The sequence below is a fragment of the Drosophila obscura genome, unplaced genomic scaffold (assembly GCF_018151105.1).
Source record: "Drosophila obscura isolate BZ-5 IFL unplaced genomic scaffold, ASM1815110v1 contig_186, whole genome shotgun sequence".
Classification (NCBI taxonomy): domain Eukaryota; kingdom Metazoa; phylum Arthropoda; class Insecta; order Diptera; family Drosophilidae; genus Drosophila; species Drosophila obscura.
Window position 1 is genome coordinate 2,116,073 of NW_024542774.1, and position 25,987 is coordinate 2,142,059.

Here is a 25,987-nt window from a genome sequence, read left to right on the forward strand (position 1 = left end):
AGATCTTCATCAACATCAATCGCCGACTCATGCTGATAATCACATAAATAAACATTTTTAATATGTGAATGAGCATTCTAAATATTGAATTATTAAATAGGGTTTCTAATCTGTCTGTAAATCACACACACACACTTATAAGTAGTAACACGAGACTGCATCACACTGCTGGTGAATGGACATTCCAAAATTATCCTCAGACGGGGATTTCTAGGGGTTTCCGTTGCGTCGTGGTCGTAGGCACAGGCCGTGTACCCGAATGGATTATAAATTAAAGATCGATTGCTGATTAGTCCCCGTCGCAGTCATAAAAGTCGATTTAGTACGAAATGTGATAATCTCAAATCGACAGTCACCGAATTGGCTATACACTTTCTGTATTCTAAATTCAATGTGCTCATGGGGTACACTGGGAATTTTTCCTTCATATGTACAGGCATACATTCTCGAGACAGGCCGTTCCCTAATGTACTTGAAGCACATTTCCTATAATTTGATGGGTTGTTAATTATAATTAATTTAATTCCCATGATACAGTGATTACTGACGAAAAGTTCTCGTAAGTATGTTGACATGCGTATCTGACACCAATCAGTCATCCGCAGTCTGCTCGTATCTGCAGTCCAAAGTTCACTCGATGTGGTTCAACATTTAGGTGTTGTGTGTTTAATTAAAAGTACATTTATTTTACACAATTAATGGCAGATCTTTTTAGTAGATCCAGGTCTCGTAGGATGCCGGCCAAGGGGTGGCATCCACATACTTGGGGAAACTGTCGAGGAACTTTTTAAAGTCCGGCGTTAACATTTCCTTGTGATGGGTCCAATGACCGCCCAGACCCAGCTCAAAGTTGGGCGTTTTAAAGTTTCCCTCGGGTTTCTGGGGAAATGGGGAAAAGGGAATCAGAAACTAGTTTCAAGAATTGCATCCAAAACATACCTCAAGCTCCAGCCAGAAGTTGAGGGGATCTCCATTGACGCCCCACGAGAAGTAGATAAAGTAAGGAGGCTGGAAGTTTAGTCGCAGTGGAGCCTAAAATAATGCAAGATATATGTAAGAGGTTTCAAGTCGCTATATTTCCCAGCCCGTACCTGATGGAAGGACCAGTTCTTCATGATAGCTCCGTTCAAGGGCTGAATAAACAGAGCCATATGATCGGGTCCGCTCAACTGGAGGTCATAGCGGATCTTGTTGGGAGACACCTGCTTCTTGCTAATCACTTTAACGGCCGGCACACTTCCCAGCAATGGTTCGGAGGCAGGTATCCACAAGGTGTTCTGTCTGGGGTTCACAATTCGGTGTTAGATGCGGTGCAAAAAAAAATACTGGACAAGCATTGACTTACCTGGTCTTGTGCCAACGCTGGTTGTACAAGGGCAGACCACACATCATCTCCTTCTGGCAATCGTCGCCGATTTTTCTGGCCAGTGTCATGTTAATGACATCATCTGCAATTCGGATATGAGAAGAGCTATGACAAAATAGAAAAGAAACCAACAACAAACATACGTTTGACGGAGTAGGTACGTCTGTCCTGGGGCATGATGAAGTAGCCCGTTTCCTGGCGGCGCACTTTATTATCGGCATCATGGAAGGTGCGCTTGGCGTGCTACAAAAAGAGAGTCAAGTGCATAAGTCCCACTCTAAAGAGATCGTCGGGGACTTGCTTACCAGCACAGAGAATCGCTGAACACTTGTCTCCGGTCGGTAGGGGAATCCCATCGGCGTTATGGCAATGATCACGCAAATTAAGGTGATGGCCAGCAGCGCGCAAATAATAGTCTTTGACTTGCGGAACAGATGCAGTACGGGCACAATGAAGCCGCAGGTGAGGAGACCCACGGCAATGCTGAAGACGGCCACCACCAGGTCCGGGTTTACATTCTCGCCGAAGCGGCCGAACATGGGAATGAAGGTGAGGAAGAAACCGTGCGAGAAGTAGGCAAAGAACACAAATGGCGGCACTCCGCATATGATGTGTGGAATCACCCAGGCCACATCTACGGAAGAGCAACGAAGCTGATTAGAAAGGAGCGCAAGGCGGACACTATTCCTCACCTTTGCTGTGCAGGTTGGTGGCCAGATTAATGATGAGAGCCATCGTGTAGAACAAACAGGACAGCATCAGGACGAAAACGGATCGCACACCGCAGATGGTTAGCACCAGGGTGGAGATGGCCAGGAAGAGGCAATGACAGTGCAGCAGCATCTGGACGCGCTGTCCAATCTGCAGTTTATCCTGAAAAAGAAGGAAAATCAACGTTAAATGCTGGGTTTATGCTGAGGATTTGTTTTTTGCAACTTACTTCCTTGGTGTAGTGGAAGTACAGGGCCGGCACTATGGCCAGGCCAAAGATGAAGGTGGAGAAGTAGAGGCCGAGGATGAGCCAAGAGTGCGTGAACCAGGACATCGGCAAGTGCACCAGATCCATGAACCAGCCAAGGAATATGGTCAGTGCGACGGCGACCATCAGCGCAAAGAGCTGCACCACGAAGGTGTGCAGCACCCGCTTGAGGATCTTCTCCAGCTTAAGGCCCGAGTTGGAGGCCATCAGCTTGAAGGCATAGGCACAGGTACCGATAGCCACCAGCGACACAATCACGTTCAAAATGATGCCCTCCGTCTCGGTGTAGAAGACCAGGAACCAGCCCATAACATCGAAGTAGACGGTGTGACCCTCGGCGTGTTTCTGCAGGGATCAGGGATCAGATCAACGATGAAGTTATCCAGTTCTTTCTGGTATTCTTTTAGCGCATCTTACCGACGTATCCTCCAGCTCCTGGGAGTTGGCAATCTCCCGCACCAGTGCCAGTAGGTTATCTCCGGTATTCTGGAAGCTGCCGCGGGGGAAGATCTCCGCGCGGTCAAAGCGGGTGTGGTAGACATAGCCGTTGTACTGATAAGCCATATCGAGGCCGGGCACTGAGCCGTGGTCGCGGAAGATGCGGAAGTCCGTGTCAGAGGGTATAAAGTTGTTCTGGAACATCTCCTCGGCCATGGTGGAGGCGTACGGATGCTTGATGGCGCGACGGTAGCTCTTCATCAGCCAGGGATGGTTGGGTCCCGACTGGAAGAGGATCTCCCGACCTCCGTTGCCGGCAGAGTCCAGATTGATGAGAGCCCTAACGAATTGTGGGAGGGGGGGATTAGCTGAATACCGAAAAAAATCATTCATGGATCACCTACTTGCAGTACTTGGCCCACTTGTGCTGGGTGATGAAGGCGTGTGAGGCCTGGAGGGGATTCTCCTCGGCTCCGTTGAACAGAAAAACGACAGGGTGCTTAAGGGCCTGCTTGGACTGGGCCAACACTCTCAGGGTCTCCATCATAGTGGCTACCATGGAGCCGTCGTCGCCGGCGCCAGGGCCACCCGGCACCGAATCGTAGTGGCTGTTGACCAGCAGATAGGTGGTGCTGTTCGTTCCCTTGGGACTGACCTTGACCACAATGTTCTGGATGCTCTGGTACATGTTAATCATCGACCAGTGCACGTAGCTGCCGGAGGCCACCTGCACATCCACCTCGATGTCGTTTGCTGAGCCCAGTCCCGAACGGATTTTTTGCACGCTGCCGGACAGCACCTTCACGGCCCCCATCTCGTTCTCCTTGCTGCCCACGACGCGGGGTCCCAGCGCCACCAGAGCCTGCAAATTGAGCTCAGCCCGCTCGGCAATGAAGCGATCCGGATACTTGGCTTCATCCTTGATGGTCAGCGGGCGTGGCAGGTGATGGCAGGCCGGAATGGAGATGGCCACGTACAGCAGCAGCCAGAAGCCGAAAAATGCCGGTGCCCAAAACCATTTGATCTTGTTGTACTCAATGAAGGCACGCTCACAGCCATTGGGTTTATTCTGCTAAAAATCGGATGAAGAAACATATGTTAATGATTAGCTAATAATGTATGTAATTTTTTCCCAGAATGATAGCATTTCGAAATAGATAGATTATATTATTGGTTCTATGCAAACGAGATCCCTTCCCACCTTAATATTTCAGCATTATGAGTCAGAGCAAAACAATGGTGCAAGCATTATGCTCTTACATATCACATGGCTGCCACCATAGGAACACCTGTGTTCCTATGATATATTTTAGTGAGAATAGTTAAAGTTTCTTGTTGTTCCAATGGAACTGGGATACCGTGATAGACAGGCCATGAGTCAGTGGCCAATAATTAACACCCCGAACGACAGCTGTAGCAGGCGGGCGGAATGCGTGTACCGACTCGAATGTTAGATTTAATCCATCATCGGTTATCTTATCTCTGGTCAACTTGTTGGCGAAGCCCCCAGACCCGGTTGCCACCTAAAACAGTTTTCGATAGGCTAGCACACGGCTGGCTGCCTGCTCCTTCTGGCAGGGGCTCAGATCGACTGGCGGTTCCACGGAAGTGGGCCAGACAGGGGTCTGATATAGTCGGGGAGTTCAACTAGGGCTCCGAAGGTATCATATCTCAAGGGTATACGTATACGCGGTTCGTTAATTAGTGCACATTGATAAGGAATGACCGGAAAAGGGTTAGTGGGGGACAGAGGACAGTCCGAAAAAAAAAATGGAAGAAGAAAAAGCCGATACGGGCTCACGGAGATTGGCTCACGGTTATTTTAATGCTTGTGTTGGAGCAATCCAATCAGCGGGAAGATTACCCATGCCCCACCCGAAATTAGGCAATCTAATCGAGGAGGCGATCACTCGCAGCTGAGTTGCTTACCTCATACAGGTGCGAATTGCGCTGCTGCAGCAGAGGATCTGTGTTGTGAGGATCACTGGTCGGCGTTATGACGCGTCGCCGCACGCTCTTGTCGCTGCCACTGACACTCATCGTACCACTAATTGGGTTGCACTGTTTAAATTCGAGGCAACCTTTCGCTTTGCCGAAACGCGCTCTACTGATCGAACGGGTTAAACTGTATCCATAATTTTTTAGAACTTTAATAGCGATTGGCATGGTATAGCTATAAAAGGTAAGCACAACTCCGCAAGCGGCCTCTTCTTGAGGAATATAATTGCATTCTTAGCGGATTGACCAAAAAATGAATTCCCATGTTTGCAAACAAAAAAACACTACTTCCACACTTGTTAATTTTAAAGTATTAGCTAAGGTACAGTGCGAAAATCGCAGAAGACTCATTGTCTGTGGGTTTATGTCCCTCGAAGAGCGCGCCTTACCTAATATAGTAATACCATGTGTGAACACATGCTTGTTCTTTTTGTGCTTATCGAAAACAAAAACAAAAACGCGGAGAGTACACTCACTCTCTTTCTTTCTCTCTCGCGTCGTGTCTGATTGGTGTCCATTCATTGCCGCGCTCCCAACTAGGGTGTATACATACACACGTGTACATATATATATAAAGTAAGATACATATATCCAATGATCTCCCGCCTGCACTTCAGCCGTTGACTAAGGTAAAAACACGACAAACATTCCCCTTTCTCACAGTGCACTTGGAAAGACAGAGAGTGTGTGAGAGAGAGAGAGAGCCAACGGAAGGGACAGTAGTTCAGACAGCTAAAGTTTAAGTTGTTTGTAGTTTGTACCTTCGCATCTTTCTCCTCTGCGTCGCTGCTCATTTTTAATCGCACCGTATCGTTGTTGCTGCTTAATGTTTCTCTTTTTCTGATTTTGATGCGCTCTGTAAATCGTTCTTGTTGTTGAGGCCTCCTTGCCTAACGATCTGTTGCTGGTCGCCCGATCTTCTGTTCTCTCTCGATGCGCGACTATCACTCACTGATGTGCAAAGTTCCGCAAGCCGCTCTTTAATACGGCCCTTGTCCGTGGCATTTCAATCTAATGCGGTATGTATTATTTCTTGAATAATTTATTCAATTTTGTTTTTGTTTGTTTGTTTACACTTACTCATTTATGTCGCCTATTTTCGACGCTTTGTTTGTTTATTTGCTTACTTAGCCAAGTGTACATACATACATTCATACATACAAGGATGGGCCCCCCCGCAGTCCGTGTACCCGGCCTGGTGTGGCTTGGTACCGACCGGTACTTGCTCCTCTCTTGCTCTAGAACACCCAGATACTCGTCAATGAGTAGTGCTAGTTAAATTAATTTAAAAGAAAAAACAAGCAAATAATTAATCCACCCCGCACCCAAACATATTTTGAAGAGTGACATAGCGGCTTGTGAGCGTAAAGATCTGCCGCCAGAGGGAACAAGAGTAGCAAAACTTGGGATTGGAACACCCCCTATGAACCCAAACAAAAGAGAGCAACAGAGAAAATTATTTAGGTGGTGCGTGTCCGCCGGCCAACCAAAAAAAAAAAATCGATGTCGTGTGTGCGGAGCGTGTCCTGTGAGAGCCCAGACCGCGTGGGGGGCCCCGGGCCTGTGGGCCGGCCGTGCAAATACATGAGAAGATAGGTAATGCCAAAAGGGGCTCCGACACAAACGAAACGGCTGGAGGCTGGCCGGGCCCCCATAAGCCTACCGGCGTGGATTATGGTACGACGATGGGCTCTAGATCAACAAATACAGTGAAATCATGTAAAAGGTCAACAATAATGACTAAAAACCCAGAAAAGCTCGCTAGGAATTGATTTTTTCGGAAAAAATGTTTTTCCAGGCCAACGTCCACTGGTATAATCTCTGGAAACACCAATCCGTACCCTTACGGGTCTTGGTATGGGGAGTTGCCCTATCCGGCCGGCACGCATAAAAATAAAAAACAAATTAAAGAACTGGCTGGTTTATTTGGTGTAAACCTCTCATCTTGGGTCGCTACGAAGTGGATGCAATGTCGGAGTCGTACCATCCGGGCTCCAGGTATCGTTCAATTTAAAGCTAGAAAAAGGTGAGGGGGGGTATCATAACACACTGTACATATGTGTGAGAATCTGTGAGCGTGTTTAAATAACACTATACAACAAAATCGATCTGTTTAGAGGAAAGGGAACGAAGCCTACCTGTCTGATATACTTGGTACCGTTCGGCACGTTGGAATTACAGAGCTTAAATCAAAAAAAATACTTTCAATTATAAATTTTATATTTAAAAGCTTTATATTTATAGGGAAAATTTTGTTAGGAAATTTGTAGCACTAGGTCAATCAGAAAGAGGTGGTTTAATGGCATAGTTTTTTCTGTTGCTTAGTGTAATTATTGTGAACGCACAAAAAATCCACGGGTTAAATTAAAGCTTTGATTGCTACAGATAATTGAATACTTTCGGGCGTTAATTCTATTTGTCTCTAGGTAAATTACGCTTGTATATATATACACTATCCAGAAAAATACAGCTACAGCACTATAGCATATTTTTGGGCACAGATTTGATGTAGAATACCTCTAGTTGCCATGTAGCTAAAATAAAAAACTTTTGAATTTTCAAACTCTTTAGTTTAAATATTCTCTTAAATTAATGAAATAAAATTACGCAGATTAAAACAAGCCAATCTTATAGAAAATTGATTTAATTATCGGATAAAATTTGTTTTCCTACAAAAAGGCCATGGAAAAGTTGTTTAAACAATATTACCCTTAACGTGATTAAATATTAAAAATAGAAATTCCCTTTCTCTTTTCTCTTTCCTTTCCTATTGGGATCTCGGACAAAAGTTTACTTCGGATTTGAGCAGAAGTTTTTAACAAATGCTGACAAGCCTAGTCGATCGATCCTGAGATGTCCTTGCTCTTCATTTTGCTGACAAGTAGCAAAGTCATTGCTAGTCCACTGATTCTAGTCCACTGGAGCACTGTTGTGTTTCCGAAAAATTGAAAACAATACAGCAAAAGAGAAGACCAGCATTCGTACTTAGCGTTATACACCGCCCAGCCCACCCACACACACACACAAACACACTAGGAGGCTAGCTGTTAATTTGTCCATTTACAGTCGCCAGCCCCCAGGTCGTCATCTCATGGTGCAATGTGCATTACATTAGAAAACGATGACGTGCCATGCACGACAATCACACACACACACACACCCATGGGATTCCCGTTCGGAATTGAGGACAACGTGGGACATTACGTTAACGGGAAATGCAGAAAATGGGTGGGGGGAGGCCAGCCTATGCCCAATGTCATTCAACCTAAATGGAGGAAGGAGCCGATGCTTTGTGCGTTTGTGTGTGTGCATTCATTCATTCATTCTCTCACTCACTTATTCATTATTGCGTCTTCTGGTACACAAATTCGTAAACAAAAACGTTCATCGGAATATTGGTCAGAAGGAAATCGATAGAATGAACGCACGCAGGGGTAATGGAGACCGAATTACAGAATTGAATGGAAACGTAGAAGAATCAAATACGAATCGCAATCTGTGCACCGACACTTTTCCTTTGTTGAAATTTCCACCGAACCACTATTTCCACTGCCACTGTATAAAGTACAATTTTGAGTTTTATTTTTGAATAGACTAGGATTTGAGGCTCGTGAGGCGCAGGCGCCAAGAGAGGGGAAAGAGAGGGACAGAGATGAAATGCCGGCTCTACTAATGGATACACCAACGTCCCTTCCCACCCTGCCTCTTGCAAACTATCGCTGGGGGTCACAACCAAAACAAAGCGAAATATGTGTCAGCTGCTTCTTCTTATGCTTGCCTTTCCCGCTTTCCACGCATATTCGCGCTGTTTTTGCTCGTGCTCTCTCTCCCTCTCCCTCGCCATCACCCACCCCACTCGTGTGTTCATTTCGGGCGCCCAGTCGCTTTTCCGTCGCAGTCACTGTTTCGGCTTCAGCTTCAGCCGCAGCTTTCAGTCGTATTTGAACGCTTGTCGCCTTTGGTCGGAAAAGTCTTCGGAAAAGCGCCTGGAAATTCGGTCAGTCAGGTCGAAAGGAGACACAGGAACAACAAATGTAGGAAAATGTGCTTGTGAGACGCCCAGACAGAGTCCTCGCAATAGTACTAACACGCGCGTGTGTGTTTGTGTGACAGTTTATGCTTTTTGCTAGCCTCCTAGCTACAAAAATAAAATTATATAATATTTAATAAACCCCAAAGAAATGTAAATTTAAGTCCGCCGATATAACAGTCCATCTGCAAGCTGGCGAATATTTATTTAGTGTGCCTCCGCCGCCAACATCGCCACGGAACATGTGAGTGAAGTCCGGAGCTCATTTATTTGCTGCTAGAGATCTGAAGTTCGTTTCGATCCACAAATTGGGTTCTATTTTTCTGCTCAAATTGGTTTTGTGACATTTTAACTTTCAGTTTGGGTTTCAGTTCGGCGACTGGCGTTATTTATTGCAAATCAATTAAAAGTTTTAATCACAAGTTTTCAAAAACAACGACAAAACTTTTCCAAAAAAAAAAAAACATAATTGACAATTTTGTAACTTTCAGATTTAAATTCCATTGGAAGTTTTTCTTGATTGATTTCAAATAAAGTTAGCATTTTGATGGCCTTGGCCATGCGGGCTGATGCGTAGCAACGTTTATAGAGATTAATTCGCTGGGCTAACAGGTCGTTGACCAAGCCGATTATCATTAGTCTCTGCACGCCGCTGCCGCCACCCTAACCACAGCTGGAAACCGTTAAGGAATTTCCTTTATGAGACAATAGCCAGCGACTTTTCCTTTTGGTTTTTTCCTTCGTTTGTTTTTTTGTGGGTCATAATAACATTTTGGACAATGACACAATGCCGGAAAATCAGTGGCTCTACGCGGGGCACGGATGAGAGGTGAGGGCGCACGCAAGGAAGTGCGAAGAAACATGAAAAGAATAAGAAAGGAAGAGAAGCGAGAAGGGAAAAAAGCCAAAACAAAGCTGGGAAAACAGCAGAAAACTTTCGCAGTTAAAGTTCCAAGTAGTTGGAGAGAAATCTTTTATACAATTGCCCGGACTCGTGTCCCATTTCTTGTTGCTTGTTTGCTTGGGCATTAAATGATTGTTCTGTATTTCAATTTTGTTGAAATGTGTGGTCCCCCCACTCCGTGTTCCCCCGTAAATGTCACCCATTGATTGACCAGGACATGGCATAGACACTGGTCCTTCAATTAGGCCTTTGCTGTGCTGTGATTTGAATAGATTTTCGGGGAGGGGAAAAAGTTGCTCCTGCCCTCCAGCAGAGATTTCCAACAATTATTGTTTACAAGGCAGCAAAATGTCACCAGAAAAAGTTCAGGGCTAACCTTAGGCAAAGTTTCCCCTTACCCATTGTTTATTATAGACAATGGTTCAGTAGTTCCCATCCAATTTGGGTTGTTTGGCCTTAACGCTGGGATGCGCCAGCGGATGTGTTTGTGCCCCCACATTGATAGAGGCAGAAGCCGACGGAAAGGGAACTTTTTACTTTCCATTTTCCACTCGTTTTCAACATGCTTCTACTTACTCTTATCCCTATACACACTTGACTGGGCCTGCTCCAATACCCACGCCTTTGCTCTGTTTTGGGAGTGGGTGGAGAGGCTTTTTAATGAAGTCATTTGTGGCATTCGTGGCCGATTCGTTTGTGATTTATGAGCACACGAGGATGAGCTCCGCTTGTGGGCTTTTCACATTCAGGTGACAGCATCAATCAGGTGCCATTGCTGCCGTTGCTGTTGTATCTCGTTAGGCATGTGTGTTGCCTCGGTTGACTTACCACGATAATTGCTTCAAAAATTCCAAGACGAGGTAACAGGATTACGCTGATTGGCTGGCAGCTGCTCCCAGAGAAATTTAGTCCATGCTCTCCCCCACCATGCTGAGAATAATCATTAGGATTCATAATTCCTTGTAATTCTCAAATGAATTTCCATGAAAATTCAAATGAGTTCTATATAACTGCTAGAAGAAAAAGCTGCTCCATAATATCAGAAACTTAAAGCCACACTTAAGAATTCCCATTTCCTTGCTCTGCTGCAAATGTTTCTGCAGTTTTGCTTCTTTCCTGCTTCTAGTGGACCATAAATTCAAATGCTTTCGATTCTAGGAATTGTTAATTACAGCCATATGACAAGATATACTACGTAGCTTACTACGGTATGCAGAATACCGTTCTTTATATATCCCCAGTCAAAGTCAAACAGATTCAACGCCGAGTAATGGCAACTACCCCAAGCTCCTTTAATCAAACTGTCGAGTCAATAACCCAGTCACAGTCTCCCCTGCACATTTCCCACCGACATTAGACAATTTCATGCTTGATTAAATCCACAGCCAAGCAGCAAATATAGCTTCGAGTCATAGTTGCTCTGCGCAAACACAATGCCAGTGGCAGACCGAAGTGCAAATGGAGCCAGGGGCAGGGACAGACGGCCACCATCACCATAGCCAATCCCCCAGCCCACGCCAACCCCAATGACAGTGCAGACATTGACTTATTCATGTTCCTGTTGCACAGCAGCATTGTCCCGGCCAATGACTTCTGTACTTGGCCAGCCACAGCAATGCAATGCACTCCTGCGGCGCCTCCTTCGAGCGCCAGCCACAAACTGTATTCCGTTTGGCATGCAACAGCAGTAAAGCGCGTAACGAAGTACTGCCAGACATTGTTTCTCCGCCCCGAGGGCGACAGACTGCACATAAATATATATGCGGTCAATATTTTAAGGGGATTCTCATTAAAAGAGGGAGACCAGACTCCTTTGGTATTTACCCAAACTGAGAGATGCACATTGAATGGATCTTTGAGGACTTGTCGAACCTGTTGTCCAGGTGACCTTCTGGCGGACCGAGTCAAGCATTCTCTTGACATGTAGGTTAAGCCGTTCTGGCTTGTGCCCAGGGTCCTCGAATCGTTGGGCAATGTGAAAACTCATCACGTGTCTGTAAACAATAATACTCGGCTCGCCTTGATTGACAGCTTCATTCAATGCGGCTTAATCTTCTTTTCCTCGGTTGCATGGGCAACGAATTTCCCGTTTTTCCTATCCGAGATCAAGTCATTCCTTTCGATAATATGGCTTACCAACTGACTTATAAAGAAATTTCTATGAATTAATTTAAAGTTCGCCCGAATTTATGCAACGAACTCTACAACCAAACAGAGGCACACAGAGAGGACCCATATCTTTTCCGGCCCATTCCAATATCGATGACTCCTTTCTGTGTGGGCCACAGATATGGGGGAGTCTGAATGTGAGTGCGGTATCTGCTGCTGATATGTTGGCCTATTCATTGAACTGGAATCCATTTACACAAACAAAGCTACGCCTTTACCGAATGCGTTTGATGTTGAATGAGTGAAACTTTGACTCGGGTGTGGTCTGGCACGGGGTGAACAGTCCCCAGTCTTTCAGCGACTATTGCGGCCCACTAACCAATGTTGTTTCAGCACTTGGCTCAGTTTATCCCTTAGAGACAGCGACCCTCTTGTCGAACAAATAAAGTTACTTTGCCAGACAAAGCTTGGCCTATATTCTCTTAATTAAGTGGCTATTACTGAAGGCCCCGGCTGACATCAAAGTTCAGTTTCAAACTGAAATGAGGCGCTACCATCTGCTGCCTCTCGGCTTGTCTGTCTGTATGTGAGTCGGAAAGTGTCTTGGAATCCTTTTAGCATCACATATATTTTTTATGAGCTCTGCTAAATTTAATTATTCCTGCCAACTCGAATGTACGCAGTACCCAGCAGAGTAATTGAAGATGTTGTGCTCGAATAAATACATGCAACAGTTTGAAGAAAGATGAATATTCCCACACGGCAGAGTAACCAATTATATGAGCTATGAAATAACGAAAAGCGAAAAAAATAGAAAACCCAACAGTATTTTTCTTTTATTGTAATTTGTGGCATTGCTGGTGGGTAGTTCGAATAGTTATCCATAGCACTCCTCCGATTTGATTGGGAAAACCATTTCCTGAAAATAATTGCCGGATTTGACGGAATTCAAAGCAACATTTTTTTTTCATATCCATGGCTGGTCTTCTAGAATGTACCTACATATAAAAAATTGCATTCAATTGGATGGCGGCAGGTCAATTAATCGCATTTTCCATTCATTCATTCATCCATGTATAGTATGTACATAATCATGGTTCCGTTACACCTGAGCTCTTGAAAATGGCTTCCCAATGAAAACTTCAATTTTGATTTATGAGCTGGCACGGTGCCTTTGTTTCTCCGCATTATAAATTAGTGGCTTCATCATAAACATAATCATTATCGGTCTGCGGAAGCAGACATCAATCAAAACCAATGGGAGATAATCGATTCTCCCAACATTCGAGCGGAAACTGGGGAGAAACCGTGGCATTGCCGGGGATGATTGCTCATCACGATGATGACCATTTTGAATGTGATTGTGATTATTCACCTGTCAGTGCTCGTGCTGAGGGTTTACAGGGCGGCCGGGGGCAACGCTGCGTATGAGTAATGATGTGCGAACGGAGGATGGAAATCAATTATAAGTAATTTAAGTGATACATGGAAATATTTATGCATTAAATTAGCTTACGGCTCTCAACCTGGAGGCATTACTACTATCCTGGCCGATCCTGCTCCATCTCTGCTAAACGCTTGCCCTTCTCATCGTCTCAAAGCTGGCCCCAAGCTAATTTACCGTACAGTTTTCTAGCTTTTAATGAGAATTTTGTTGCCTTTTTGCGGGTCCACTTTTTGTCCTTCCAAGAAGAATTATGTAAATAATGCTAGGCGGCAATTTGCGATGGCTTCTGCAGCTGGTCTCTCGCTTCTGTTTGAGTTTTAATAAGAAAAGTCAGCAGCATAATGGAAAACGCTTGTTTGCTTTCTAATGAAAGAATAAATCTGTTACCAGAGCATTGGGCACGCGTTGCGTATACGTAATATGAGAAAATAATTGCTTCCATGGCTGGCTGGCAAATTGCTTTCGAAGCGAACCCAAGAAAACCACACACAGAACACATCCTCGTCCAACAATGATGAATCCGCAGAAAATTTTTTTTAAACAGCAAAGCCAGAAAATGATTTCGTTTACAATGGCTTCCCCTCATTCATTCTTTCGTACTTACATTGCTCCCGTGTTGATGAAAAGCCAAGGGGGTGGAGTGGGGAGTGGTTGCTTTTATGGCCGTGTTTATTGGCCTCTTTTCTGGTTGACCAAAGCATTCGTTCCCAGCCACCACAATGTTCCTACTTCGAGTCGACTCCTGTCATTGTCCTGCCATCTCCCCACTCATTTGCCGTAAATGATTATTATCAACCGCAGCAGCAACAGCAACAGCAACATTTTAATGACTTTGTCAATTTGCATTCACCTGTCGAGGGGCGGAGCGAGGCGAACTTTTAGTTGAGGGATTCTGGCCGTAAGACTCTGGCTTAAAGGCTTCGTGGCTTCTGTTGTCGTCTGGGCAGGAATCAGATGTTTCCCAGACGCCATTTTCTTTGATTATGAATGCAAATTTGCATTCGGTGGCTCTTTCAGCATTTGTTTTGCGGTCCTTAAAGTTTATTTTATTTCTTTGCTCTTTTATCGAGACGCAGCGAGGGGAAAGGCATTAAAATTAATGCTCTGTATATGGCCAACCCTTGGGAATTCGGAACCTTAGTTGTGTGGTGGTTAAAAAGGGATAATTCCAACGAAATCAGTTGAATTTCATCTGAAAAGAGAAGGCAGTGGCCTGTGATATGATGAGCTGAATGGCCAGAATGAGTGACCTTGGTATCCCTCCTTTCTCGACTGTTGCTCTTTCCGCAACTCTTGAACACAGCTGGGTATAACAGCCACTTGTGTGCTGACCATTTTCCTATAAGGTGCCAGTAGCGAGTGGAGTTCAAAGGCAATGCAGTGTCCTCTTAGTGGAAATACCATGAATCGGATATGATAAGCTGTTGCTAAGTATTAAGTTGGCAGCCGGCAAATTGTTTTCGTATTCAGGCGCTTATCAAAGTTTTCACCTGCTGTTATGTAAATGTTCCTGTGCATTCATTTGTGCAACATTTTTCAGATGGTCTGTCGACAACTGTTCCAGTAAAAAAGCTATTAAGGAATAGGAATGAGCGTAGGAGTATGTTGCTGCATTAAATAATCCTTTCACTCCTGCCATGGCATGGCATGGCTACGCAGGGAGGCATTTAAATTTCAATATGTATATTCCTCTCTTTTCTGAGGCACAACTACAACACCTCCCAGACCCCATAAGCGACGTTGAGGCGCACATACACAGTTAAAATGGCAACAACAGACCAGACGCCACAGGAGGTGCGACAGAAGCTGAAACCGAGACAGGGTTCAGCAGCCTGTGGCAGGGAAATGTCAGAGGAAAAAGAGGGCACCGCCTAGGGGACATGATTTTAATTGTGTGTCGGAAATTATGTTTCACTTTCAAACCCAGGCAACCTTTTGTTCCTCCTAGGAGTTCTCCTGATCCATACAGACCGAATCGAAAGAATAAACTTTACCCTCAATGTTGGTTTCGCATTTGACTTTGACTTTTCCTGTCTGGGGATGAATTTAATGGACATTTGCTACCGAAAGTTCTCTTAACAATAACATGGATTCTTTTCATCCGGCGTAGGGTCATAACCCTGGTCCGAGAATTTTAAAATATGGAAAAAAAGTTGAAAATTTCTAAAAATGCGCAAACAGAAGAACTTTGCTGTAAAACTTAAATATGACCCTGCAATTATCTGGTTATCCCTTCAGAGGGCAAACTATTTTCATCTTTTAATCAGTTTTTAAGAAAACTTTTTACGCAGTGTAAGAACTGCAAAAGGTTTATTCTTTCACCACGCTAGTTTAATCTTTTTTTTGACTATTTTAATTATACAATTATAGTTATTTTAGTTCCTGCCAAAACTGGTGGGACATTTTATACTACTTAATTGAATAAAACAAATTTTGTAGCATCATTTTTATTATTTTCTTGCAGCTACTCTACGACCTCGGCGACCCACTGACATTTCTGAAGAAAACTTTGCTAGTACATTCTAGTACAGTCGTCTCTGGAGCATTTGAATTCGATTAAAAGTGCATTAGGCATTACGCACACAGACAGACACAGCTCTTACGTGTTAAGACGAGACACAAAAGTTGGAATTAGTTTTCGGAATTGGCCACAGACCGAAGAGAAGTGTGATTTGGTTTTTCTTGTGGCTGGTGTTTGATATTCCAGAGATGAATCCAAAACTTTGCGGCTAGTCGTACCCATTTTAATCCGGAATGTGTGCACGAATGTGAATTGGAGCCAACAAGGAGTCGAGTTCCATCCAAGACGCAAACACACCTGAGAACTTGGCACTTGGGCGGGGCAGCGTAAGTGAGGCCGAGGCGGAGGCTGGGAGAGTGCTCTGCGGATGCATTTCATTTGGAAGGGGGCCCGACAAAGACAATACGGAGGGTTTACGGAGTGCCTTGGCCCGTTTACGCAACAGAACGGGCCCCTCAGTTCCACAACAACCCACACCGCCAACCTCTCCCCTGCCTACCACCAACTCCAACTCCAACTACAGCAGCAGATACACCAATCCCTGCCAGCATCCAGCCGCCAATCCCTTGTCATCGCCCACATCTGCTGCTGTCTTGCCGCATTCTAGCGCGGTCATATCATCAAAGTCAAATTCAACGGCAGCGGCAACGGCAACGGGACAGGGAAGAGGACGAGAAGGGGCTGGTGCTGGAACTGTAACTGGAACCGCAGGAGCTAGAACAGGAGCCACCAGGACGGGAGCTGTGGCTGCTGCTGCTGCAGCTACAGATGGAAGCCGCATCAATGGCCTCGTACAGAACGTGAGTACCATAAAATCATCTTACAGCAGTACCAAAACAGCTCGCTTCCCTTGGCATATTGCTATGTATACGTAGCATTACCTGTAACACTGTAACTATGTATCTGTAACTGTATCTGCTTGAGTCAACACAAAGCCGCAAATTTTGATATGTACATATGTATACTCGTACAACACCCAACATCACACGTTAATTGCAGTGCACCGAAAGCTTGAAATTGAGTCACATATTCGTAGATCTATCCAGCAGATTGCCCACAGAGCCTGAGTTTGCTGGCAATTATACAGAAGATACACTAGAATAAATCTATCTTGATCGTTCGCTAAGAGTTACGGTAAACTTTGAACGCAATACAATTTGCAATACAAATCATAACGGATGTGGGTGGGGGCGACGTTTTCCCTGACTTCTTGCTCCATGAATTTATATCTGACGTTGTAGGTCCGGAAATGGAAAAATCAGTGCTCAAACTGCATTTTATGGCAAATGATGCAATTGCAAAAACGCATCCGGCGCCCTTTTTGCTAAATCAAATTTCCAACGACTGAAAGTGACTGCCACATCCTGCCTTCAGCATTAACTGCATTTATCAGCATCGAAGAGGTGATAATAATTGGATTGGTCAGCCAGCTTTTATCCAAAACTCACGAATGGTAGACACACGGTGCACATCAGATTGTAGCATTTTTTGGCCTTCGCTTCGTTGGTAATTCGATTTGCATTCACATGGCCAGGGAAATGGCTATACCAAGGATGGGGAAGCGAGAAAAATACAAAAAATAAAGAGCTACATAAGCAAGTTGAATGCATAACAACATTTTACCATTAGACTTAATTAAAGCGTTAATTAAAATGAATTCGTTAATTGAAATTGGGGACTGAGGCGATGGCTGCTACTGGAAATTGTGGGAGCACGAGCAACAGAACGAACCCACTTCAATTGAAGGCCAGACACAACGTGGTAATGACATTCGATGGGAAATAATGAGATTTTCGGTTTATGCGCAGCGCATTGAAGAGATTTCCTACAACATGGTGGCAACTTAATTAAGCCTGGCATGGCATGGCATGCCCTGGAAACCTTTGGAAACCTGTGCCGACGCCAGCTGACATCAATGACAGACAATGGCCAGACCCAGACCCACACGGTGTGGGCGTGAGGAGCATGTGACATGGCCCAAAGATGGGCCAGCAAAACATTTGGCCTTCGGCCATGCATAAATTTCCAGATCGCAACTTGCTACTATATTGTACGAACTTTGGCTCCAGCAAATACGAGTATTAGAAGCATTTGGCACGTACCTCTTTTATCCGAAAGTTTGCCCATTGAAGAGGCCGCCTCCATTTGGACTGCCATCATTTCTGGTTAGGCCGTTGCCAAGTGGATTATGGGCAAATATTTTACATTTCTGTTGGTCGGTCCTCCCGGCCCTGTCAATCCAAATTAGAGTGTTGAGAGGATTTACTTTGCAGCTTAATTAAACTCAATTATACTCATGTTGACACTTTTGTTATTCCAAGTATTTTGTGTTGTTTTGTTTTGGGTGAAATCGAATTAAAATTAACACTTCAAACTTGATAAATGCCACGTGGGAGCAGAAGTGTTGTCCATTATGGATTGTTTAGACTGCAGATTAGTTGGGAATCTCGATTGCAATTACTTTAACGAAGCTCGGAATGTGGTTCAACCAGACGAAACTTAATTTAATTCGAGTGAATTTTAATTAAGCAAATTGCATTCGATATTAGTCGGCACCAATGAATTCGACCATACTCGTCGTTTTTAATACATAAATTATTAAATCGAATCTAGTTAACTGCATTGGCAGCTGTACTTAACCCAAAGTTTTGCCACAAATCGATGCCGCATCGCAAAAACATTACCAAAGGTCAGCAAGGTAATTTCATTTCTCATCTTTGCCCCCGCTTTGAACTGCCTGCTCCACTCAGGTGGTGGCTGGTGTGATTGATTTGATTGCTGTCACCGACTGGATATGTGATGAAAATCCATCCAATACAATGAGCCACGCTCACTTTCCCTTGGCGTCTGTCGGGGGCCTTTTCTGCTGTCCTTTGAAGTGCTCGTGAGAGGTTTGCGAAAGCGAATTGAAAGTCATTTACAATTTTGTTTTTATCAACTTTAAGTGTAAGATTATGGTGTGTACTTCTTGCTGGTTTTCCTACAACAACTTACCCCTGGGACCCTTTTCATAAATTTCCGTTTCCATCCACTGCCATCCATTTCCCATTAAATGGAGCCTGGCCCCCGAAGGCGGCGGAAGATGTGCATTTATCCATTACCGTTGGCTCGTCTCTCCTCTCCAATAACCTGGTTAAAATGTAATTATCCTACCTGTACTCTGTTGGCATGCCATGCCTGCCATTTAGCCATGTCTCAATGGCCGGAAATCGAATTGATTTCCCGCTTGGCCTGGCCAAATGCATTGCATGTGAAATGAACTCGTTCGAAGAATTATGGCCATGAATTAAAGTTGATTGAATGTCTGTACATCTATATATGTACGTGCAGAGTGCCGAAGCAGAGGAGGCCCCGCATAATTGTCGGCTCATTAAACGATAATGCAGGAAAATTGATGCCCGTCCTGTTTCCAATCCCATTCCATTTTTGGGGGGAAATTCAATTGCATAAACTTTCCGATGAAAAAGTGATAGCGGGACGACAGCGGCAGCCACAGGGAAGTTGCCGGCAGCAATTAGTGCGTTCTGTTCGGGTCTCCTCAGTCTCGGGTGTGCTCGGATTCGGATGTGGCAGGAGCCTCTCGAGCAGCAGCAGCAGCAGGAACGTGGCCGAAGTCAGCGACGTGCCGTGCGTCAGCTGCTAAAATGAAAACCAAAAAGTTTGTTTATGCTTAGAATGCCAGCGGAATTGCTTAGTGGTGGGGGAGCTGGGATGCTCAGATGCTGGCAGGATGATGCTGCTGCTGCTGCTGGTGCTGTCTCTGGTGGCATTGACATCGACGGCACGGCCAGGGCTGTTGTCATTCAAGTGTTCTAATCAATTCTGATTTAATTTTACGCCCAATTAAGTGTGAAAAGCGTTTGATGTTGGGCACGGGTGCGAGCAGTAAATGGAAGCGAACAAGGTCTCCCCGTGGCTCTCTCCCTCCTCCTCTGGCAGGGGCAGTCACACAAGCGTGAGCATTGAATATGCCATATGTGTATGCGGTCCGCTCCTTGTTCCCGGCGGGTCCTTTGCTCGCATGAGTCCCGTCCCAGCTTTGGGTTCGGCAGCACTCACACTTGAATAAAGCTATCACAGACACATTTTGATCCTTACCCTGGCTGGGCTATTTGTACTTACCGCTGCTTCTGTATGCTCGCTGTGGCTTCCGCACCTTGCTCACCTCACCGCTCCTCGCTTTCACATATTTCACTCCCTCTCTTTCTCTCTTTGTGTGTATCTTTAACCATGGAACAACTTTCTTCTTATGACAGAGGCAGACGTGGCAGATAGTTCCGCCAAGACATTATCCAATAATCTTTATCAACAGCCACAGCCAGCGCTGCAGCATCCGCGGCGCGTGCCCAACTCCAACTCCACCTCCAGGTACAGTTTGTTGGAAACTTTAGTCTGCATGACAGCCGATCCGATATCCCTGTGCTTTTGGATTTGTTTGCAGGTAACGACTAACCTAACTGAATGTTCAGGTTCAAGACATATTCACTAATTAAATATCTATGTACTTTTCCTATCATTTGATGTGCGTAATTTGACGCTGTCAACAAGAAAATAAATATTCTTGTGTACACACTGGCCCCGTAGGTTTGTCACGTCACGATAACGTTTCTCACAAACAGCTGTGTCGATTGAAGAATTTAAAGCACTATTTTTATTCTGGCAAAGTTTGATTTGGCAGCAAAATCAATTGAGGAAAGTATCTCCCAAAAAGGTCCTTATCCTGATGTCTCCGACGAAAGAGCTTATCCAAAGTCCCATCAAAGTGGAAGGGCTTTACTCCGACTCTCTATAGCTGCAAATATTTAAATTTATTTTCTTGAATATTCATCTACTTAGAAATAGAAGCAGTCCCTGCAAGCGTACAGAATTTTAAATGATTAAATTTGAAGTAATCTTAAAGATGGGAAAAGAAACGAAGCGAAATCGTCCAACTCCTCTGATGGCACTTTAGGTGACAGCGTAAACGCCAAACTCCGCCTGTGGGGTGGCGAGACAGGCATGGAAGAGTGGGGCCATAAAACAATTTTGTTGTAAATTTACGATACTCCCCCCGGCCATGCACGACAGAAGGTACATGCATAAATACTCGCAGATGTACAGCCATGGAGGCAGGCACTGGCACTTGACATTTTCTTTGCGCCAAGAAATTAACAGAGAATTGGAGGGTAGGGAAAATACGTTCTCCATTGTGATTCTGGAGGCATAAATTAATTTATTGAATGAACAGATTGCATTTTTAATTTATTATATATTTAGTATTGATTTTAGGACACATGAATTTCTCTTTTACATGATGGAAAATTTTGGTGTTGGAGATTGTCGTAAGGCTAATGACGGTTTTTCATTCTCACTGGGTTTAACTTTTTATTGTTATTGGCTATCCACCCCAAACGCGCAAGTAACAAAATTTTCCTATAGTTCTGCAGACTTTTAAAGCAATTTGTGGGGAAAGATGAAGCGTTCCAAGGACGAGGACAAAGAGGACAGTGCCAGTGCCACTAGCAACTTGAATTCAAGCACTGGCAGCAACAGCAACGATGCTGCTGCAACTGTAGTTACCGCCTCAGCGGCCCGCAACTCCACGCCAGCGAATACCACTGTGCAAGCGTCGCACTTGCCGGCTCCGGCCACAGCCGCAGTGCCAGTGCCAGTTACACCGCCACCGGCGGGAGTGCCTCATTACGTGTGTGTGTCTATATATTAGGCTTATGCTTGTGTGTGTGGGATCCGTCTGCCTCCCAGGACGAGTGCGTCTCATAAACTAGTTACAAATGTGCTTCATACCTTAATAGATTCTAACTTTCTGCCTTTCACAGGATCTATTATTCTATCTTTTATGTGTTCTGTTGTTTTTTTTTTATACTGTGGTGTGTGTGTGGGTTACGTGTGCGAGTGTACGGTACGGTACGGGTGTGGATGAACATGCTTGGATTGCATTGAATGAATTGGGCTAACATATCCCAACTGGTAACTTAGAAATAATAAATCGACACTGGCGTTACGTTGCCTAAACGTAACGCCCAAGAGAACTCGTCCTCTGATCTACTATAATTGTTGCTAAATCAGACGCACCAATTGTGCTTAATTTTGAACATTTTGGAACGTTTTTTAGCGCTATTTCTTTTAACTGTACTTGCTATATTTTTTTTTTTTAGTTTTTTAATTTAGAACTGAACTGCGCGACGAAACAATTTAGGGGAACTGACAAAGACCGAAAAGGCAGCGAAGATCAAAACGATATTTAGTTTGTTGTTTCCTTTTTGAACACCAAACGCTGGCACGGCTTGGCTCGGATTGGATCGGTTCCGTTCCGGCTTGGGATTTAGTCTGATTTGGCCAACGTTTAAGGAAGCACAGAAAAATGCTCCTGATTTCCTGTAGCAACTAGTTATATGGAGTATTATATGTGTAGGCATGGTAAACGAAACGAAAGATAACATAAGTATTAACGTATTCGCGCTGGGGTTTCCTGGTAGATGTTCCCAATACAGGGAACAGGAACAGTTCCCTTCGCTTCGGTTATGGGTTATGGATTATGGTGTGTCATGTTTCCCTAATGAACTGGTAATTCTAACTTATTTCCCAAATGGATTTCGATTCTTTTGATTATCCTAAATTCGGCGGGGATCCTAACTGAATCCCTCTCCACGTCAAGGTCCCTCAAATGTGCTGCTGTTTGTGTCTTTCTGTGTGTCTGTTGTATGTGTTATAGGTGAAATGTGTTAACGTGTGTGTGTGAATGTGAGTGTGTGGGATGGGCTACCACTGCGCCGCATCTCCGGATTACGCTGCTCAGTAGACAATGAGCAGGTTGTTCTCATTGAAGCCGGCGGAGTGGCCGGCGTTGCGTACAATGAAACAGGAACCATCGAAGTGCATACGCTTCTCATTGCGACTGCAAATGACAAAACGAAACAAAGCAGTTAGTCCAGCAGTATGAAGGGGTGCAGGAGGTGGGGCTTAGGCACTCACCGAACAAACAGATGCGAGGTCTTGCCCAGAGAGGCAGTGCAATGGATGCCAGGAGTGGTCAAAGTGGCCGATCCATTGCCAGGACTGGTACGAATCAGGCACTTGTTGTAGACACGAGTGACCTTAACCAGGCCATCGACTGCCTGGGTGATGCGAAATCCGTTTATGTCATAGATCTCGGTGCCATCCTCAGCACAGCTGTAAACTGAGCTGGCAATCACCTCATGGGCTTCAGCCACATAAGAGGGACCATGGCGCGAGTCGCTGCGAAAAGTTTGGGAATTAAATGGAGATTCAGAAGATTAGAAACCGGTGGACGGGACGGGGGACTCACTCATAGAACACTGCCAGGGTGTAGTCCTTGGTCAGATCGGTGAAAGTGTCGGTTGTGGTGCGCGTCCCGGCTGTGTCCACCAGGTAGATGAGAGCGCACGCCTCGCTGGTGAAGCTCACACCCTTGTACCACATCTTGGCATAGCGACTGCAATAGGATTTAATATCACAAGGATTTAAAAGTAGGCAAAGGCTGGATGCATTCATACTCACACAAAGTTATTGCCCTTCATGCCGTCATAGGTGACAATTTCGACCTTAGAGCCGCTCTGCAAGATGCGTCCATTGGGGTGGATCATAGCCGAGTTGCTGCAGTTGCGCGATAGAGCAACTGCCACCATGCTGCGCTGATTGAGCACGCGCACCGCCTTGTCCAGAGTCATGTCAATGCTGCACCATGCAATTAAATGTTAAACCATTAGGAATAGTTCTCAATAAAAGGGAAAGGGCGGGGGGGGTCCACACTCACCGCACTCCCTCGCGGAGGCGCAACTGGATGGTGCCGTTCGGCATGGCAATGGGTCCAGAGCCGGGACATGGCGGCGGTGTGTTGTTCTCGAGTTCGAACATGCGTGTGCTGCTCACGCGGCCCAAGGCGTATGGTGGTGGGGGCATTGGCGGCGGCAACTGCTGGGAGTTCTGAGTTCCAGCCTAGATTCGATTAGATACATAGACCATGTATAATGTTTGCCAAGCTTAAGCACTTACCTGGCAGTAGATCTGCTCGCCGTCGAAGCCATAGGGGGCCGTGTTGTGATAGCGCGCGGTAAGTGCCGTGCCGTTGCGCGTCCTGTTGCCAGTGTCTATTTCCTGCATGGTCCCAGCCGGGTACGGGGGCATGTTGGGCATGTGTATGCCCGGCAGGTGGACGTATGGACGGGCCGACTGACTGCCGGCTTGATCCTTGGCCATACCGTTGTTGATGGTGATGGTGTTGGTGCCAACGCTGGCGCTGCCGGTGAGGCTGCAGCTGCTGCCGCGATCCATGCGGCCACTGGACCCCATTCCGGAGGACAGCGAGAGGTTGCTTACCCGTTGCGACAGCTGCCCGACAGCCATTCCAAAGCGCATGCTGGTTTGCTAAGGGTGGAGTGGGAGAGTGGGCGAGAGGGAGCAGCGGAAATTAGTTCCGGAAGGAAGTGAATAGGTGAGGAAGTGAGTGTGCCAGAGGATAATTGAATACCAACAGGAGAGAAAACGATTTAAACGAGAGGAAGTGACAGCAGGGCACACATCGAGTGAAGTGACGTGGCAAAATTGTAACTAGCATTCTGTTGGCACTCGTTACCGCAAACAGGCTAGCATACATGTACGTATATGTATGTGTATGTGTTGGTGTATGTATTTTTATATCTTGAATTGAATTATAATAGGAGAGAAGTGGCTGAATGGGGAGATACACACATTTGTAAAGACAATTCTTAAATAATAATCATATAAATTAAAAAAACACAAAAACAAGAGAAAAAGAAAAAGCATAGAATATAGCGAGATGAATTACATTATGGCATGATGGAGAAGAGAGAAAAAGAAGAGAGGGGAAAAAAGTAACGAGATCTGGAAATGCTGCTGCTTCGACTGTTATCACGCTGTTAATAGCATGATACGCCATTTTGTTAAAAAAAAATTTTAATAAAAAGAGAAGAAAATTACGCAGTATCTTTTGCAATTTTGGCTTACCGGCGATGGGTTGTTGGTGTAGACAGAGCGCTGGCGCACACCGTTGGGCGGCTTGGTGGGCGAGCGCAAGATGTTGTTGATTTTGTCATTCATCTGAGCGCGCGACAAGAAATCCTCTGCATTGAAGATACCCACACGTCCGCTCTTCGGGGTGGTCACCTGGCCGACCGGCTCCTGCATGGAAGTCTCGCAGTCGGACGACTGGCACTGTACCTCCTTGGTGCTGGCCTTGGGCAAAATGGACTTTGACTCGGTCACCATTTCGAATTTGCAACTTTCTGCTGCTTCTCGCTTCTTTTTTTTCTTCAAGTGAGTTCGCAAAAACCGGCGTGCGTATGTATGTGTGTGCGAGAAATTGCAGAATTTTCGACTTTTTAAAATGTGTGTGTGAACAAACTCGAGAACGGGGGAAGATACACGCGCGTGCTGAATGCAGTTTTAGAGTATTTTGCTCGACACGTCACACAACGACTCTGAGAGGAATTAAAATTTTTATTTTTTATTTTTCACTTTACATGAGCTCCGCTCGCTGGCACAATTTTAGAAAGAATGACTGTTCTGATTTTCAGCCGGATGGTCGAAGCCTCCTGTGATGAAACCAGAATTAAAAGTGAAGTTAAATCAGAGCAGATTTCCCATGAAAATCGTAATCGATAGTCAGGGTTGCAATCAAAGAAGTATCCATGTAGTATGGGTGTAGATTAATTATTACTGTAAGATTAAGTATTCATTTTGCTGGTATTATTAAGTATTCTTTTACTGAGCTTTGAAATTTAAATGCTTGATTCTTTAAAAATCAAATCCGATCGGTATTGCCCGTTTCCCAACTACTAAGTACACTCGTACTATAAATTAAATGTATTAAAGGCTGCCGCTGCATTTCCTTCCGTTTAATCCCATTTGAGGCTTTTAGTGTCGGCCAAACGAAGTTAGCCAGCGTCAAAGCGTCAAGCCAAATGGCAAGCATAATTGAATTAAGAAATAGGCTACGCTGCGTCGCTGGGATATGTATGTAGCCTCCCCTCACGGAAGCAGAAGCTTTAAAGCATATTTGAAAATTGAATAGTCAGCCAAAAGAGTTGCACTTTGGCCATGTAAATGTGGGGTGTGCTCAATGGTGAAAAAAAAACTGAAAGTAAGAAACTTTTGAAGTGCTTCCCTTGGCTCGGCTCCGAGACAAGGAGGTTGCAAAATGCCAAGAGTCAGTGTT

The 25,987-nt window shown here is 45.1% G+C and overlaps 3 protein-coding genes across 9 annotated transcripts in view; 1 reads left to right on the forward strand and 2 right to left on the reverse strand.

Moving 5' to 3' along the window:
* Positions 1–665: 665 nt before the first annotated feature.
* On the reverse strand, positions 666–5,733 carry LOC111080826 (endoplasmic reticulum metallopeptidase 1). Of its 3 annotated transcripts, none has more exons than XM_022376670.2 (11): positions 5,543–5,733; positions 3,188–3,852; positions 2,763–3,123; positions 2,307–2,690; positions 2,059–2,239; positions 1,672–2,000; positions 1,510–1,609; positions 1,346–1,448; positions 1,092–1,281; positions 940–1,032; positions 666–879 (listed from the first exon to the last, which is right to left on the reverse strand). In XM_022376670.2, exons 1-11 carry the CDS (start codon positions 5,573–5,575, stop codon positions 712–714), a joined length of 2,607 nt encoding a protein of 868 aa, XP_022232362.1. In that variant the 5' UTR covers positions 5,576–5,733; the 3' UTR covers positions 666–711. The 3 variants fall into 3 exon arrangements, with proteins under 3 accessions (XP_022232362.1, XP_022232361.1, XP_022232360.1); XM_022376669.2 differs by having other exon boundaries at positions 3,188–3,855; XM_022376668.2 differs by lacking the exon at positions 5,543–5,733 and adding an exon at positions 4,713–4,901.
* A 10,778-nt stretch (positions 5,734–16,511) lies between these two features.
* LOC111080825 (flocculation protein FLO11) overlaps positions 16,512–25,987 on the forward strand; it is a 38,227-nt gene continuing 28,751 nt past the window's right edge. The window contains exons 1-2 of one of the 4 annotated variants that reach the window (XM_022376664.2): positions 16,512–16,592; positions 20,049–20,233. In XM_022376664.2, coding sequence (XP_022232356.2) covers positions 20,189–20,233 — 45 coding nt within the window. In that variant the 5' untranslated portion in view covers positions 16,512–16,592; positions 20,049–20,188. Of the gene's footprint in view, positions 16,593–20,048; positions 20,234–25,987 lie in introns of those variants that run through there. The other 3 variants (XM_022376665.2, XM_041592970.1, XM_022376661.2) reach the window with 3 other exon arrangements.
* On the reverse strand, positions 21,026–25,329 carry LOC111080827. Of its 2 annotated transcripts, none has more exons than XM_022376672.2 (7): positions 24,778–25,329; positions 23,806–24,177; positions 23,567–23,736; positions 23,311–23,487; positions 23,099–23,245; positions 22,765–23,028; positions 21,026–22,687 (listed from the first exon to the last, which is right to left on the reverse strand). In XM_022376672.2, the coding sequence occupies exons 1-7, from the start codon at positions 25,036–25,038 to the stop codon at positions 22,585–22,587; spliced, it is 1,494 nt and encodes a 497-aa protein (XP_022232364.1). In that variant the 5' UTR covers positions 25,039–25,329; the 3' UTR covers positions 21,026–22,584. The 2 variants fall into 2 exon arrangements, with proteins under 2 accessions (XP_022232364.1, XP_022232363.1); XM_022376671.2 differs by having other exon boundaries at positions 23,567–23,748.